The sequence below is a fragment of the Mytilus californianus genome, unplaced genomic scaffold, assembly GCF_021869535.1.
Source record: "Mytilus californianus isolate M0D057914Y unplaced genomic scaffold, xbMytCali1.0.p SCAF_8, whole genome shotgun sequence".
NCBI classification, from domain to species: domain Eukaryota; kingdom Metazoa; phylum Mollusca; class Bivalvia; order Mytilida; family Mytilidae; genus Mytilus; species Mytilus californianus.
In genome coordinates this window covers 3,555,548-3,574,612 of record NW_026262734.1, presented here as the reverse complement: position 1 = coordinate 3,574,612, position 19,065 = coordinate 3,555,548, and the positions used below count along the sequence as shown (strand labels likewise).

The following is a 19,065-nucleotide window of genomic DNA, read 5'->3' as shown; positions in this document are numbered from 1 at the left end:
CACCATTAAAAAGATTGAAGTCAAAATAAACCTGATGCATGTTTTCTGAAGAATCAATATAGGGGAAAAAGATGATGGGATTGAATTTCATTAAACTTTCCTTTAGTATTGGGTCAAGAACTTTTCTTGTGTTCTAGTTATGGGTACTTCAATGTTTAATTAAATATTTTTCATTTCTTAATTAGTCTTCACAATATATGAAAAGCCCTACAGTTTAATCCTGGTAACAATAATGTCTGTATCAAAACAACATGTTACTCCAAATTTATTTATTTATAAAGATATGCACAATTCTTTACATGATTTATTATTTTCTTGTGGAAGGTCCATTGGTCTCTCGTGGGTACTCTGGCTTCAAACCCCAATACAAACTGGCCCAGTCATGAAATACCCAAGTGTGCTGAAAGTTACATTAAACATTAACAATCAATGACTCGTAATTATTATGATCTATCTGTGTGTAGCTTGCTGTAACCAGTCAACTTAAAACAAATAATCAGTAAAAATGTTTTATTGTTATGACAATTGTATAATCCATGTCATATCGGTATGCATGGAATGTTACACATGCTTTAGTTTAGAAAATAATCTACTGTCTATACTGACACACATGAATACATGTACAAAACATTCCAGTCTGTAAATATATAAACAATGCATCCTTATATCTATGCTCCCAGTCACATCCTTCTAATCCATGCTCCAAGCTGTGTCTCTAATCCATGCTCCAAGCTGTGTCTCTAATCCATGCTCCAAGCTGTGTCTCTAATCCATGCTCCAAGCTGTGTCTCTATTCCATGCTCCAAGCTGTGTATAATGCTCCTAGCCACATCAGTTTGTCCAGGCTCCCAATATGATACTTTGTTGACAGTCTCCCAGCCTATCATACTTTTCTTGTCATTGTACCCAAAGAATGTTATATTCCTGCAATGTGTTTTGTGCATGGAATTCATATCATATATATATAAAAAAGAAGATGTGGTATGAATGCCAATGAGACAACTCTCCACAAGAGACCAAATGACACAGAAATTAACAACTATAGGTCACTCACTGTACGGCCTTCAACAATGAGTAAAGCCCATACCGCACAGTCAGCTATAAAAGGCCCCAAAATGACAATGTAAAACAATTCAAACAAGAAAACTAACGGCCTAATTTATGTACAACAAATGAACGAATAACAAATATATTTAACACATAAACTAACGACAACCACTGAATTACAGGCTCCTGACTTGGGACAGGCACATACATACAGAATGTGGCAGGGTTAAACATGTTAGTGGGATCCCAACCCTCCCCCTAACCTGAGACTGTGGTGTAACAGTACAACATAAGAACTAACTATAAAAATCAGTTGAAAGAGGCTTAACTCATCAGCTGTTTAATGGGGTGTTTTTTAAGTGTTGCTTCTTTATATTTTTAAATTAAAATGCTTTCATAAACATGATTGAGGATATAAGGTGTAAGACCCTTTTGTTTGATTTAGTGAAAAGTGGAATATTTAGGTGACTGACATTTTAAACTAGAAATATGAACAAAATAGAAATCCTTACAAAGAAAACCACAAAAATGGCTGACTCATCAGAACAGTTTGACTTTTCTGTGGTCAAGGTTCTTTAACATAGATGTTACAAATCCAGTCATTTAATTTTCTTTGTATAAATCCTTACATTTAATGAGGGTTCAGATGGGGTATCATGTATGAGGAGGCTCTAAATTTTATTCCAATTAACTGTATTAAATGATGAAATTTTCTATCAATTTGACCCAAATGATACATGTACATGGTTTAACTTTTCACTGTAAGAATTTTATACCTTTTATATGTTTCTAAGTGTGTTTGACGCTTGATGGAAAACGAGCAGAGTTCCCACCCTCCTCTATAACTGAAGTATGTTAGATATACTTGTACTTGTTGACACCATTAATGTGCACAGGAATGCACTTAAAACATTCATTTGATGGAGAATACTATAAAAGAAGTAAATGATTATCTCCCCCTACAATAAACACATTCACACATTGTGTATGGATTGAGCCAATGAAAAAGTCTGAGATCTTCTGCATGTTAAAAGTATTGATCCAATTAATCACTTGTTTTTACTAATGTATATGTTGAGGAAGGTCATAGAAGTCGTAAATAAGGACAAACTATCCTGAATGAACAGTTGAACTATTTTGTACAATATTAGCAACAAATAAATAAACAAATAAATATCACCTTACCTAAGATTTAATATCTAAAAAGATTTGTAAACAACAAAACAAAAACTATTCAATATGTAAAATGATAAACATTACAAGGACAAAACAATCTGAAGTCCATTAAAAGGATAAAAATCCATTAAAGGGATAAAAATCTTCCCATATTTTGTAAGGATTGGAAAATATGCAAATAAAATTAATTCCCAACTTTGTCTAGACTTTTTGATTATTTATAACTTTGTCATGTGATGTAGGTGTTTTTAGTGACTTTTGACAATATACATTTGTACCCTACCTGGTGTCTATTTTCAATGAACTTTTCTTGGGTTGCTGTCTAAATATCTGTTTATATTTATGTCTTACAGTTTGGATTAGGAATGTTATCTGGTAGTTGTTGATTTGCTCCTTTGTCCTTGTAATACTTTGTAATCACAAGAATTCAAACCAAAATAAAAAAAATACCTGTCTATAACATTACATAAGTTTTCTTTATGATCTGGATATATTTTATAAAATGACACAATATTGTTATCACATGTATTTCTCAGGTTAATCATATAAACAGCCTTCAGGTGAACAAAGCAAATTAAACATCTAAAAGGATATTTAAATGGGGCATACATGAACATTTATACTGTATGTAATTCAAAAGTTGAATTATTATGCTCAAAATAAAAAAAAAAATAATTGGTTGATTGATTGATTGATTGATTATTGTTTATTGGTTATATCACAGCAAGTCTTGAAAATTTCCAACCATCTTTGAATTTTTCAGTCATTGCCTATTTGATTGTTAAAAGTTTAGGGAACAGTGTTTTGCATCAGTCCTTTCATCAGGTCCTGTCATCACGAAACTGCAATATCCCAACAAGTCTTGGAATGTATAAATGAAACAGTATGTAAATATTATCTTGACAACATACTTGTTTACATTTATCAAATATTTCAAAAATGAAATAGAATTAAGAATTAAATGCCAGAGTTGAAGAAACAGTAATACCATTTTGAAGTCTCAGTTGTTGCATTGATTAAAGTGAGATTTTGTAGGAGTAATTTGATGAATGCTTTAGATAATATCTAAAAATAGTAAGTTGTGATCAACATAAAGTATTTGACAGTCATGATGAGCTGACAAAAAATTCCAACATAGTGCATGTCTATGACTATAACATTTGTTATTAGCTAAATAGCAATCCCTGCTATCTGACAGAAGAACTGAGGTTGAGAAATGTACAGCTTTGCCGAAAGACAACTACTTTATAGCCGACTATACAGTGTGGTTTTTTTTCTCATTGTTGAAGGTTGTACAGTTGCCTATAATTGCTTACATCCACCTCATTTGAAATTTGGTGGATAGTTGTCTCATTTGCTATCATGCCACATCTAATTTTTATTCTGTACATTTATAACAGCCTTGATGGTGGCAGGAGAAACTACTTTAAACCTTTTGTTGTCTGTGTGCATTTAGGATCCATTTAGTTAGAAGGAAATATGTCCATCAAATAGGTCAAATCAGATTAAATTTTACCTGTTAGGGTGTGCATACACTGCAGATTTGCTTACAGCAGTTTTGTGCACCATTGGGAATACACATTTGATGAATTTAAAACTGTAGTAACTTTCTACATAATACTCTTAATTTTAATTTTTAAAATATTTTTAATGATGAAATAGATATATGAATGTTTTTTTTTCATTTTATAAATTACCCTATTTTAAGGTTTACTGATGTTAGACAAAGAAGACTCTGAAGTAAAAAGAACTATGATGTTGTTAAACTTTAGAACAATGTATATTTATAAGTGTTATTTTATGAAAGAAATATGTATTTAAAGGTTAAACTCCTTGTTAAAGTAAATTTGATATAGGTTAAAACTAGGTTAATTTGAGTGCCTTTGTTCTTTTACAAAAAAAAACACATCATGTTAGAAATGTAAGAATGCTGAAAGATCTGGGAAAGATTAGAAAACATTATTTCCACTTTTTTCTCTTGCTAATGAACAGACCAGTATTGTTCCAGTGGAAGCTATACGAACAATGATTTGGATAATTTCCTTTCTGTTTTCAGAGTTTTTTGTCTTATTTTCTGGTACATTATGGTTTTATTTCGTGTTTCTTTGTGGTTATCAGACCATGCAAAAATATTATGTCTGACTTAAAATAATTAGGAAGTATTTTGTTACAAACCATTTTTGTAAAAATAAAATATCAAGCATTTCTTTGTGTTTGGAATAAGAATGTGTGATGGATTTAATTTCATTTCTCAGACTGAAGTTTTATGTTCTGAACAAAGACATGAAATTTGGTGTTTTTATCAAATGTTATTGATTTTTCAATGCTAATCCAACTAATGGCTTTTATTGATGGTTATTGACCCAAAAGTGGTCATAATGAAATATATTCCTTGACTTTTAAATATTTATAATACACCTCAGATTGGCTTACAACACCTGTTCGTTAATCAGAGAAGCGGATTTAAGTTGGTCTTTTTTGTTCATCATGGACTCTCATCTTGTAACGGGAATCAAAGGAGATTTGGGATTTACTACAAAAGACAGCACACAAACAACACAAAAAAACAAAATCATTTGAGGTATTTTTATTAAGCTTTAAATTGTCCTGTGTATAAAGATAACATGTATAAGTTCAGCTGAGACCTACCATCAACTACCATACTAATTTCTTAAAGGACAGAAATGGTCAGAAAGCAATTTTATTACCACGTGCACATAGGCCTAGTATAAAAAAATGTGGAGTTTTAATTGTATGAACACCCCATGTCCATTCAGTATACATGTATACATCTATATGTCACACATTATCATATATACACAAGTGCCTACATGACATGGAAAACCGTAAACTTTTTATGTCTTGACAAAATGTGAACCAATCAACACCAAATTGTTAACAGATTATATTTTAAGTTCCATGTAAGGCATGCTAATAATTAATTTATTAAACAAAATCTCATTGGTCACTAATCCTGACTATCAACAATAAATAGTTTTTTTATGTAGGAATATTATATTTGAAAATGATTTAAAAAAATGGTTTTTGTCATTAAACTGTTTCTATTCTAGGAAAATCTTATTGAATATAAACTGAGTTTTTTCAATCTCACAGTTTTTGCTATTCATCTATTTATATTGTCTGTAAAATTCTATAAAGTTTCTTGTGTTTGAATATAGTAGTTTTCTGATTGATGTAGGTTAAAACAAGTTCTATAAAATGAAAGTAGGTCAGTGTTCTATAGAATAATAGGTCATTTTAACCTTATCTCTCTCCACTACAGTTCAGTGTACTGGTGAGATTGAAATCAATATTGATGTAAATACATAATAATGGATCTCTCAGAATAACAAACTAATTTACTGGTACTCAATACTGAAAAAGCTTCCATGATCATGATCATAATCCAGGTTCTCACAAGAATATTTTAAGGGCTTGTCCTGTGACCCCAACGGATTCTGAAGAGACCATAATACAGTAATAACTTTTATAGTACTGATCTGAATCGTCTTATTTGGATTCTGATGAGACCATAATACAGTAATAACTTTTATAGTTCTGATCTGAATCGTCTTATTTGGATTCACGAATAAAATTATCAATTTTAACCTGTTAACACCATGAATACTGGACAGGCAAGGATTCCAAAAATATTGTACAGTACAACCGACTCCCGACTCCTCTATCTTGTCTTCATTGTCTAATGAACAAGTCCTACATGTTGTTATTTTGGGACAATTAACAACATTTTTTTGTAGTTTGGAATCCGAAATAATATAATTATTATATCAAAGATAAAGATTTGAAAAATTAGAAAGCAGGTTCCTATGTTATTTTCTTTAAAATTTTCGACAAAAAAATTACAAAAGTTTTTGAAAAAAATGTGAGTGAGAAGTGGACAGCTTGAAGTTATTTATTTAAAATATAACTTTTAACAGTTTTTTATGTGAACAAATAGTCATTAAAATTGATAAATGAGAATTGCAATGTGGAGCAAGGTCATATTTTGTTTTCATTCAAATTATAATGGATATGAAAGAAATACATAAGGCAAGTACAAAGCTCCAAATTATTCATTAATAAAACACATCAAATGTGATGATAAAAATCATGAAATAAAAATTGCACCAGAAAACATGTGATTATACTTTAGAATAACCTTATATCATGCATGCTGTGTGGAAGGATAGGTAGGAAAAGGCTATTGAAAAAAAACTGACGTCACCAGGTTTAAGGGTTGATTTGGTACTGTAGGTTGGAATTTCTTTGTTCTTTTAAGTTATAGTTTTATACATCTATGGTTATAGGAATACCTTATAAATTGATCCAAGAATTATCAGTGGAAATAAGTTTTTGTTACCTGTATCTGACAGATGAGTTTAATTACTATTGAAATCAGTTTCCATGTGAGGCAACAGCTTTTTTCTAAATAAATATTTTTTAGGTAACCTTGGATTGTCTAGCCTGACCATCTGTAACCCTGTCAACCCTTATTCCATATTAGTTCATCCTTTATTCCTGTAGGTCAGCAGATTCCATTGTTAAAACAAAGGGGGATATATTTACCATAACCAGGTGTTATGGATCAGACCCATACTCTGATAAACATAGAACAGCTGACAACCTCATTTTCATAATGAAGATTGTATATTTATCCATTTTTTTGTAAAATTCAGCAAATAATTTTTTGTTAAGAATTTCAGAGGGAAACAGGATAATGTAAAATTAACACATTATTTTAAGTGTTATTTGTACTCACTACTTTGGGCTCATCTTTTAAATAGAACAAACTGAAATAACAGGATGTTTTGAATACCATAAGATTAACCTAAATAGATGCAGTTTTACTGTTATCAATTTTTTTCAAGCTTTATAAGTTTGATTTGTGTGCATATTTTTACCGTCTTTCTTTTCTTTTTTAGCTTGACCTCATAACAGATCTCCTAGGAACACCGAGTGATTCAGCGATGCGAACTTCGTGTGAAGGGGCACGGGCTCACATCAAACGTATGGCACACAAACAACCATCATTAGCAGCTTTATACACACTATCAAATCAGGCCACACACGAAGCTGTCCATTTACTCTGTAGAATGTTGGTATTTGATCCAGTAAGTATCATAGAAGGGTACCAGATTGTACTGGCAGTTTTGTAAGGGATTTTAGATATTTACTATTGTACTATTTTGGTAACTTAGCCATTAGGTGTTTTTATCGACACTGTTGCACATTATATTTAAGTTAACATTTGCATGCATTTACACACATTATATTTACATGGCATTTCAAATATAAATTTCTAAAACCTTTAATTGTAGTGAACAAGGAAAACTATGCCATTAAGAAAGATATGAGAAAGGGCTCTTTATCTACTCACACCTTGTACTGTTTTGGTAACTTAGCCATTAGGTGCCATGATCATTGACGCACATTATATTTAAGTTCACACCTTCATATATACATAATTGGCCATATATATATATAAATATAATGTGTGACCGTGTCAATGATTATGACGCCTATATATCCTCCACATTGAAAATAACAATGGCAGGTGTTAATTATAATACAAAAATCAGAATATAGACATGATATGTATGAAATAATTCAAAAAATTTGTACAACCATGGGTTGGAAATGAAAAGCATGGGTCTGTGCCACGTTTGAAATACATTGTCTATATGTCATTGTGTCAGTTATAGTAAAATCCTGGGGTCTGTCTGTGCATGGAACTAAAACCCTGTAGTGAAACCTGTCCATTATTAGAAACAGGTGAAAATAGAAATAAAAATATATCACTTAAAGCTCAAAATGTTCGACCAGTCTTGCGCAACTTTGTAGGGAAATAATAATCTAGCTGATTTATAATTTAGACCCATGTCTTTTCAACAACAAAATAAAAAGATGTGTGTGATTGCCAATGAGAAAACTATCCACCAGAGATCAAGTGACATAGATGTAAGAAACTATAGGTCAATTTACAGCCCTCAACAATGAGCAAAACACATACCATATAGTAAGCTATTAAAGGAACCTGTTTATTTTGTGGTGGAATGTTGCCCCATTTTTCCCTATACATGACTTGAGATTGAACTGAACATATTTTATAATAAGATTTATGATTTTGTATCAGTTACAATATTTGATGTTTATTCCAGGAAAAAAGAATAAAAGCGACAGATGCATTAGCTCATCCTTACCTTGATGAAGGGAGGTTACGATATCATGCATGTATGTGTAAGTGTTGTTACAGTACAAACTCAGGGCGGCGTTATACCTCAGACTTTGAACCCACATGTTCCCAGCCTTTTAGTTATGGATTTGAAGACAGTCTCACATCGTGTCACCGGGTCAAAGGTTTGTTGGCTTTATTGATATAGTAACTTGTAGAAAAAATGTTTATAAAATTGTAGTATTCAGTTACATCGCTAAAGTTTAAAACTCAATGGAATATATTTTTATTGATTTACATTAACTGTCTATTGAAAAGAATAAGTTTGTATTTCTCTTGAAAAGTACCAAGATATCAAAGGGATATTCAAACTCACTAGTTGAAAACAAACTGACAATGCCATTGCAAAAAAGAAAATGGACCAAAAGACTAACAACGATCTACAAAACACAACATACAAAAACTTAATGACTGAACAACACAAACGAAGTGATACATTAACCAAGTGAACTTTTGACCAAATTTACTACAGTCTGCATGCACATCTTATCAATGATAATAGTTTTTGCAGGAAGAAACACACTTTTATCTCATTGATCAAATCATTAGACAAAGGTTAAATTCTTCTTAATCACTTAATACAAATAACAGATATTGTGGTCAATAGATAGTATCTGATGACAAAATAGTGTTTAAAGGGAAATAACTCTATGTATTTCTTAATTATACAAAATCTGGTAGTTAATTCTCATTCCCTTATTATCTGTTGGCAAAATAGTTGTTAAAGGGAAATAACTCTCTTTACTTCTTTTTGTCGAGCCTTCGACTTTAGTCGAAAAAGCGAGACATAGCGATCCTACATTCCGTCGTCGTCGTCGTTGTCGTCGGCGGCGTCCACAAATATTCACTCTGTGGTTAAAGTTTTTGAAATTTTAATAACTTTCTTAAACTATCCTGGATTTCTACCAAACTTGAACAGAAGCTTGTTTATGATCATAAGATAGTACCCAGAAGTAAATTTTGTAAAAATAAAATTCCATTTTTTCCGTATTTTACTTATAAATGGACTTAGTTTTTCTGCCGAGAAATATTACATTCACTCTGTGGTTAAAGTTTTTAAAATTTTAATAACTTTCTTAAACTATCCTGGGTTTCTACCAAACTTGGACAGAAGCTTGTTTATGATCATAAGATAGTATCCAGAAGTAAATTTTGTAAAAAAAAAAATTCCATTTTTTCCTTATTTTACTTTTAAATGGACTTAGATTTTCTGCCAGGAAACAACACATTCACTCTGTGGTTAAAGTTTTTAAAATTTTAATAACTTTCTTATACTATTTTGGATTTGTACCAAACTTGGACAGAAGCTTGTTTATGATCAAAAGCTAGTATCTAGAAGGAAATTTTGTAAAAAAATAAATCCATTTTTTCCGTATTTTACTTTTAAATGGACTTAGATTTTCTGCCAGGAAACAACACATTCACTCTGTGGTTAAAGTTTTTAAAATTTTAATAACTTTCTTATACTATTTTGGATTTGTACCAAACTTGGACAGAAGCTTGTTTATGATCAAATGCTAGTATCTAGAAGGAAATTTTGTTTTCTTCCAGTCAACATTACATTCAGTCTGCAGTTAAAGTTTTTAAACATTTATTAGATTCATAAACTATCCTGGATTTTTACCAAACTTGGACAGAAGCTTCTTACAATCAAAAGATAGTATCAAGAGGAATATTTTTATTGATTTACTTCCTCATTTTTGTTGAGCCTGTGATTAACAGAAAAAGTAGGCGAGACACTGGGTTCCGCGGAACCCTTACGAATTTTTTATTATACAAAATGCTTTGTTTCTTTTCAGAAAAGTTACACAAGTTTATATTAGAACAACAGAAGAATAATGAAGTTCCACTTTGTCTCAATCCAAATTCTATATCATTTAAAACATTTGCAAGGTGAGTTTGTTTTTTTTTTATTAGGAATAAATCAGTCAGCTTGATTTATTGTGGGGAAAAATTGAAACCATATAAAAATTAAATGAACTTAAAATTCAATGTAGAATAAATAATATAATTAAACTATGTTGTGTAGAGATCTTCAAAGTATTTTACATGGAGAGTTGAATAAAAACACCATTCTAATCAACAGCTTAAATATATTGGATTAGTCAATTTAAAATTAATGGTAAAATTTTATCTTTAGAAAAATTAACATAAGAGGAAGACATGTGTGTTAATTTGTTTATGATCATGAATAAGATTTAATTTGAAAAATTGTTACATTTAGATATAATAAAACTGTAAACCCAAAAACCCAAGATATCTGTATAGACTGATTTTTTTTCAGTTCAACAATAAATAGTTCACTTTGCAATACAAAGGAAGATCAAGGATTGGATAAGGATTGAGGACACCAAAATTTAGAATCTCATTCCAAATATACTAAAGAAATTAAAGGGAAAAACACATGCGAAAATTAAATCATTTAAGGTGCTGTAAATTAATCCCACTGAAAACACATATTTTTTTTAAGTTGTTAAATTTGTATTATGTTTTGTTTTAACATTATAGATCTCCAGTCACCTGTAATAGTGGGTCCCTCTGTGTGAAGAAAGGGCAGATATTTTAAAAAGTGAGAGAAAAATGCAGCATTTCCCCATTCTGATTTTGTACCCCTTTACAGCTTGCTCAGATTGCACTTTACCCTCAAGCTTGAACTTATCAATCTCTTTTACTGAATATTTAAATTGAAGTGAATTCATATAGTTATTTAGAAGTTAAATCATACATTTGGAATATATAACTTAGAAATTTTTTGGCCAAAAAAAAACGAAATTTTTTTGCCACATTTGAGAAAAAATATGAATTAATGTATGAATTCACTTAGTTTGTGTGTTCTAAAATTGAAAATATATTTTTTTTGTCGAATGATTTCAAGAAATATAACTTTATCGCAGAAATGATACTTTTCCTCACAAGTTGTCCCCCCTTATTCACATGCTTTTTCAGCAAAATTTTGAACACAGTTATACATATGCAATTTTTTTTAAAATCCAGAAGTAAATGGTATGTTTTAATTAGTAGCGTTTTATATACCATTTACTAAAAGTATGCACATTCCTAAATCTGGAACATTTGTATGCATTCGGACTGTTTGTTGACCTCTAGAACTCTTTGGGTTGCTGACTCATTGGGGAATACCCCTCATCTGATAATATTTGTCTTTAGAAAGTAAGAAAGTTATATAAGGAAATATTGTAATGTTGCTTTGACCATTGCGTCATTGGAGAGTATGCCTGTTGCATGGTTTTTAAAGCAAAATTTATGTATGGATTACATTTGGATGATGTTTTAATTATAAAACAAAATATTTTGTCAGAGTGCATTCTTTTTGATATTTTTGTTATTTTTTATTTATTCTGTGTATTTTTCTTTGTTATGAAACTTCTGTTGGTGTTTTGAATAAAATATTGTTCAATCCAAAAAATCAATCTTTATCATGTAAAAAAATTTGCAAAAGATAAGACTTTGGTGTGCAATTGTGTGAAGTCAGCTGTGCAACAATTGATAAAAATTTGTGATACTGTCAAACAGGCGAGCCATGTTATAGATGAGCAAACAATGAAATGGTCCAATGTTCTAACTGCCCACCCTACATATAAATTGTTAGATTTATATGACAGGAATACATATTGGATGTGAAAGTAATTTTTCAAAGGACTTTAAAATTTTAAAATAAGGGAACTTCCCACAGCAAGAAATCATTTTGAATTTTGATTTTATGTTTCTATATGTTATAAATATTGGATGGAAAATTGAAGATTTTATTTTAGGTACTTGTTTTTTAGGGGTTACAAATGGGGACACACATAAATGTTACTTCAAATGCAGTTTAAAGAGTGTTAATAAGTGTCCTGTCTTTAAAGAAATACAATTGAGCTTCAACAAGTTGTTTTGATTTTAAATAACAAAATGGTTGACCTTGATTATCTGAAACAAGTTAAAAAAGGTGTGTTGTAAACAAATTAATTGATCCTTTCAAGATATTTAGGTATTTATCATACAGTAGAATATATGGTTAACATCTTAAACAGATGCAATGTGTGCTGATCCTAATTTCTAAAATATAACAAAATATTTTCCAAACTGTGAAATTTATAAATGAATTGTTTATTTTTTATTTCAGTTCACAAGTAGCACAGCCAGCAGAGCTTCCACCTTCTCCCCATGCGTGGGAATAAAACTGACCAATCACCTCATTCCAACACACATTCATGCAGAGCAATGACCAATCAAAAGACACTTTGTTCTGACCAGGATACAGAGTGAACCAGTCAAAAGTTTTGTTTCTAGTGGGAGTATAAGCAACTTATTTCGAAAAAAAGAGAGAAGAAAGACAGAAGATGGAGACAAATTAAGCGAGATGAAAGTAAAATGCATGAATGTTGACAGAAAAAATCAGATGGACTTCAAATCAAAAGTAAAGATATGGGAAGGAAGGATAGAGGACACTTCTTAGTATGAACCTTTTATCAAGTTTGTGAACATTAAGATTTGGAATTATAGTCACTGTATAGATATTGTTTGATCTATTGTGTAAGTTACTAGACTGATAGTGAGGGAATCTTATATCACTTAAACTTGACAACTTAAAGTTTCCAAAGGCTCAAGTTTTTCTGAGAGAATAATTGTTAGTTGCTGAAGTAATATATCTGTTCATTTCTGTGGGTTTTGAGCAATGACATAAGCATTTCTTACTTTCCTATTCGAAATACATGAGAAATCTATATCTCAGTGATTAGAAGGACAGGTCTTGGTGAGTTTTTTTATTTATTTAGGGATATTTTTTGTCAAAAAAAAAACAAATAAAACATCATTCAATTGTTTAAAGTCTTCAGATTTGGGTTTTTTTCTGTAAAGGTTAACATTTAAATCAAGTCTCGACTTCTAAATAGGTTTTTTTCTTCATTCTAATGACATGTAGTAAGGCATCAGAATGTATTCCTTTTAGACTGGTCAGACGTGTTAATGTATATCTCTGTGTGAATGTGTAGATTTGGTGCTCACTTTTATAACTGTGTAAATATTTTAATGTAAATTGTAAAAAGGAAACGTTAATACTGTTAAACAGTTTTATTTATATCATGTAAACAATCAATTTACAAATACTATGGACTATTTTTCTAAACCTGCTTTTGTATATGGGCCAGAACTTGTCGGACCAACTTAACTCAATATTAATATTTCACACGTGTGAAACACATTTCAAAAAATCATAAAAACCATTTTTAATTCATTCTGATTTAATCTGACAGAAAGTCTATGAATTTTCTATGGCAAGACTCAGTATTTGTATCTGTGGGAGATTTCAAATTGCGCTAAAACTATGAAAACAAATATTTGGTTACCACGACAACAGATCAGCAATAAACATAGTGCCTTGGATGTCCCTCCCAGAGTCCTTTATTCCAGGAATTTGGTTTCCATAGTCTCTGTAAATTAATTGTTGTGTTGTTTCTTCATAAAAAAATCATGTTATACAAATTATCATGTACAATATCATGTCCACGTAGTTTTCTACATTATATAAAGATCTGAAGTCACAAAACAAATTTATAAGTTTACTTTATATTCTTTCATCTTTTAATTGATTTAACATAGATATTCATTAAGAAGGTATCAATATTTTAAATTTGCAATAACTATTTTTTTTTTATATATAACAGAAACTGCCAAAGCATAATTGCAAGTTATAAGGGTACTTTGTCAAAAACAAAAGTCATTCAAATAATGTCATGTTAAAAATTTAAAGGGTAGAAAAAAGTAATAGTTAACCAATCAACAGAGTCTCAAATTTATCGAAAAATATTTTCAGATATATTTATATTTATTCAATGAAACTTTTTCTTTCGTTAATTTTTTTAAAAGTTTTTAGAATGTAGATATCTCTTAAATCCAGTTTCCACTGAAACATTTTTCCTGTAACACTTTAATTAAAAATTCAGTAATTTAATGACCTTCAGAAATTTAATGACCTTCAGTAATTTAATGACCTGTAGTAATTTAATGACCATCAGTAATTTAATGATCTTCAGTATTTTCTTGACTTATAAAGAACATCAAAAGTATTGAAATTCTTTAATTAAAAAAATTGCGGGAACAAGATGAAATTTATTTTTTGCATTCTAAATGTAAGAGCTATATAATTATACTGAAAAAGTCCATTATAAAATTGGGTACTTTTGTGATGCATTCTATAGAAATTCAGATCTCTAAGTAACTAGCCATGTCCTTTTTAGTATTGATCTCACTACGTTTAAAGTGATGAATGTTTGCACTTTTAGCTGAATGTATTAGTATAAATGCCTGTTTATCAGTAATGACTAAATCTGGAGTCAGTATTTTTGAAATCATTTTACATATCTATGTGTTATTATGTGCTGCCAAATCACTTTGTTCAATGTCAGTTTTTTATTCCATTGTTATCTCCCCTTCTTGTATAGGGTTTACTTCCTGTCTGGTTCAATGTTCTTGCTTAATAGCCTGCAGTCTGCACCATTAGCCACTAGTCAGATGCCCCAGACTAGTAAAAGTTTATTCAGACTAGTTAGTACATGTATTTGCAGAACTTTGGTCAGACACAAAATAAAAATATCAGTATATTGGTCTTCAGATTTTGGTGCAGACTGGACTGTATGAAGTAACAGACATTCTTGAAGCATTTCCTTATAATGATTTCCTTTTAATATGGCTTAATTTTTCTGGCTTATATTTAAACAATTAATGCTTAGATTCAGCAGGTCTGTCAAGTTAGCAGCCTTTTGAGGTTTGTTGTCAGTTTGTGACTCAGCAGGTCTGTCAAATTAGCAATCTTTGAAGGTGTGCTGTCAGTTTGTGACTCAAAAGATAAAATGTCAAAAAATATTTTAGGAAAGTTTATTATTATGATATTTTATACTTGACCATTTTCAGGAAAGAAACAGACAAACCAAACACTTCTTTTTTTTACAAAGTCCAGAAATGATAATTGTATTATGTTAAACTTCTCAGGGACAAGCCTTTATCAATGTATATTTAAGATGAAACAGTGAAATGTTGGCTGTGTGAATTATATTTATTAACAAAAAGTAGAAACATTTGAGACTGTTAATGTTCATGACTGCTTTATTTAATCAATGAAGAACGACATCCTCAAAGCAACATTGTAATATTGTAATGTATGGAGTTTGTTTTTTAAGTCACATGGAGAAATTGTATGTTGCAAGTTTGAAATTTCAAAATCAAGAGTTAAACTCACATTGTTTTGTGAATTGTATATGTTTTATATTAGAAACTCAAATGTAAGTTTCAATCGGATTAAATGAAAAAGAATGTGTCCAGTCACGTATTGTGTATAGTTTATATAGATGTAGATTACTGTTTACATGTTTGTTTCTATATGAGTACACACATACACACATATGAATGCATGTTATCTTTTTAAATATTTTACTAGAAAACTGACCAGTTTTTAAAAGCTTACTGGACCAAGTTATAATTGGATATAAATTTTTCCTTTTATTTTTTAATATTAAGATAGTTTTGAGTGATTGACTTATAAAACATGTAAAATGAATTTGGACTTTTTACAAGATATTAATTTCATTCCAAGTATTTTTCTTATTGTGTACATATGTGTATTTTTTTGCCAAATGGATTGTTATAAATGTAAACAAGCTTCTAGTACAAAGTGAAAGTAGATGTGTAAACTTGTGATATTTCCAGAGTGTATATAAATGGTTGATATTATTGTGTATTTGTGGTACTTTAAAATGATAGTTTTTTACATAAATTTTATATAATTTCTACCATATAAAATGTACACTTTTTGAATATTTTTGTTGTATTTTCCCACTTCCAGTAAAGTTATGCTAGATGCACCAAATAAGCATATTTTGTTGTAAGTCGTCGTTTGAAATTCAAAGCTGCCCTAAAAACTAGTCCTAATACAGTGTAGTTGAATATATGTGTTTTTTTTGTGTTTTTTTTTTTTTTTGGTTCTGAAATATGGTGCTGATTCAAAGGTCAAAGGTCAAAAATACGTAACCAGTTAAATGTGTTTAATATGTGCAAAACTGGTGTTGCTTTAATTCATGAATTTGTTTGTTTGTTTCTTTTTTTGCTTTAAAAATATGTGATAGTGTAAGTTTACATCAATGTCATGTGAAGACTTTTATTGAAATAATTTGTCATGCTTACATCGGGATACATCAGGATAAATAGAAGATCAAATTATTTACAGTGATACCAGCAAAATTTGATTAAGGATGTTCGCTACTCTGTTTCAAAATAACAAGGTCTTCAAAAGACTGTTATAAAATGAAAGTTTATGAATAAAGGAACTAAATAAGCTGAAAAAATTGAAGGGTCAATGCGCTTGTTTTCGAGATATAAGCCATTGAAAATTTGGCGGGAAAAATTATCTCTAGACTTTTCGTACATTTAACATTGGCACCTTTTTTTCTTTCAAAACTATGAAAAAATAACAAAGATTTTATATGATTTTCAAAAATGGCTTCTTTAACTATATGTAATAAGATTATGAAAAGAATTGTAGCGGTTAGTGGGCAAATTTTTTTATTGGCACTACATGGATAAAACTAGAGGATCCCGAATATCTGACAAAAAGTCAAAAACAAGAGTAGCAAACATCCTTAAATGGTAATTCCAATGCAATGTAAGATAAAACAGAAGTATTTGTCATGTTCACATTTGTACAATAGAATATTTAGAAGATATTTTGTCAAGTTGATATTAGGACAATGAAAACAATATATTTTGTCATGTTGACACCAGTACAATGGAAGATAAGAATTATTAGCAATGTCCACATAAATGTTAAAATTATTACAAAAGAAGATAAAAATTATTTGTCATGTTAAGATCAGTACAATACAAGATAATATATTTTGTCATGTTGACATCTGAACATTGTAAGATGCAATTATTTGTCATGTTGACATAGAAAAAAAAAAAAGATTAAATGTTTGTCATGTTGACATCAGTACAATAGAGGATTAAAAAAACTGTCATGTTGTTCGTCAAAAATACAGTATGAGATCTATATGTAAAATATATATATAAATGTGAAAAATAAATCTAAAATAGCATTTGTATATAAATCCAGGAAAAGGGGTGTAATTGTCAAGTATACAAACAAAATCAAAACAAAATTTTTGAGCATATCGAGGCAAATATTTTGTCAACAATTTTATTCCAAATAATATTTTTTTTCTGATTTATTCTCCCTCAATGCAAGTTTGGTTTTATTTTGTTTAACCGTAAATTTATTCAATGAGCATTGACAAGTTTAAGAAAAAAATGTCCTGAAAGCATGACCAGCGTTTGTGTTGTAGTTTTTTAAAACCATTAAATGAGATAGATACTACACATCTCAATTTCTAAAGAGGAATTGAGGCAATAGTCCGTGACAGTTTGGTGTTAACTACACGTGTTGATGTCAATGTTTACATAATTTATGTTGCCATGGTTTTGAAGGCAAGAATTTCATCATTAATGTCTGGTGAAGATGTGATACCTGTGAGATTTTTGTGGTTTCATGACCTTTTTAAACAATTAATTATTTTCTGCATTGAAATAAACATGGTTGAAGATTAACGTTTATATTGGATAGAAAAAAAAATCACCATTGAATTAAAACCATGCTAGTTTGCACCATGCATAGTCTTCCTTGTAAAGTGTTGTTTGTTAATATCATAAACCTTAGTTATAAACTAAAGCTGTAAAAAATAGGCTATCCCTCTTTAAAATGTTGGGGGTTATTTATTGTGTGTTGGGTCAACTGTAGGTAACTATAGTAACCATTCTCTAGGTGATACTTGAGTGTGTAAATGAGATGATAGGATGTTTTGTCTATTTACATGTATTTATGGAAAAAGTGAAATAAAATGAATAAAACTAATAAAAAATTATAAAAAAAATGGTTTTTCTTGTTGTTTCCTTTGTAATACAGATAATACAGTGTGTAAAACAAAATGTGAAAAAAGAGATTTGGTTTATCAATTTTTATTACAAAATCGTAACTCACTATTTACAAAACTAAAAGGATAAGACATTAAATGCTGTTCTTCATCTTAAAGTAGCAGTGAAACCTTCAATACTGAGGAAAGAAAAAGCTGACCTTGCTGCCTCTATATATAAATATTGGTATGATTGCCAATGAGACAACTCTTTAACAAGAGACCAAATGACATACTAGGACCATTTAGATTAGAGTTCTATTCTAGCTGTTGATGCTACACCTGTGCAGTGACGAATTGTCAGAATGTATGATGATGATGGTGGATGGCTGCTTAATGTCCAGCGGCAAATTAATATGCATATTCAGGACGAGAACATGTTAATGTAATATGAATATTAACCCTGCTTTGTACTAGACCGACACGCTGAGCTGGATTTTTAACGTGCTAGTTCACAAGGTAACAGTCCTCAGGATGACGTGTCAGCCTACTAGAACACATTATTCTGACTCCGAGCTTACCGGTCTTTGCTCTTACTCAATGCCGCGGGCTTAGCGGAGAAGCAGAAAATACCAATTTAAAAGTCTCAAACCTACGACCTCCCGCACTCCAGGTGAACTCACTACCACAACTACCGAGGCAGTTGTTAGAATG

At 30.2% G+C, this 19,065-nt stretch overlaps 1 protein-coding gene across 1 annotated transcript in view; it reads left to right on the top strand.

Annotated features, from left to right (window-relative positions):
- LOC127712271 (serine/threonine-protein kinase NLK-like) overlaps positions 1-18,372 on the top strand; it is a 43,626-nt gene extending 25,254 nt beyond the window's left edge. The window contains exons 7-10 of the mRNA XM_052218651.1: positions 7,146-7,334; positions 8,382-8,580; positions 10,255-10,348; positions 12,579-18,372. Coding sequence (XP_052074611.1) covers positions 7,146-7,334; positions 8,382-8,580; positions 10,255-10,348; positions 12,579-12,633 — 537 coding nt within the window. The 3' untranslated portion in view covers positions 12,634-18,372. The remainder of the gene's footprint in view (positions 1-7,145; positions 7,335-8,381; positions 8,581-10,254; positions 10,349-12,578) is intronic.
- Positions 18,373-19,065: the final 693 nt, after the last annotated feature.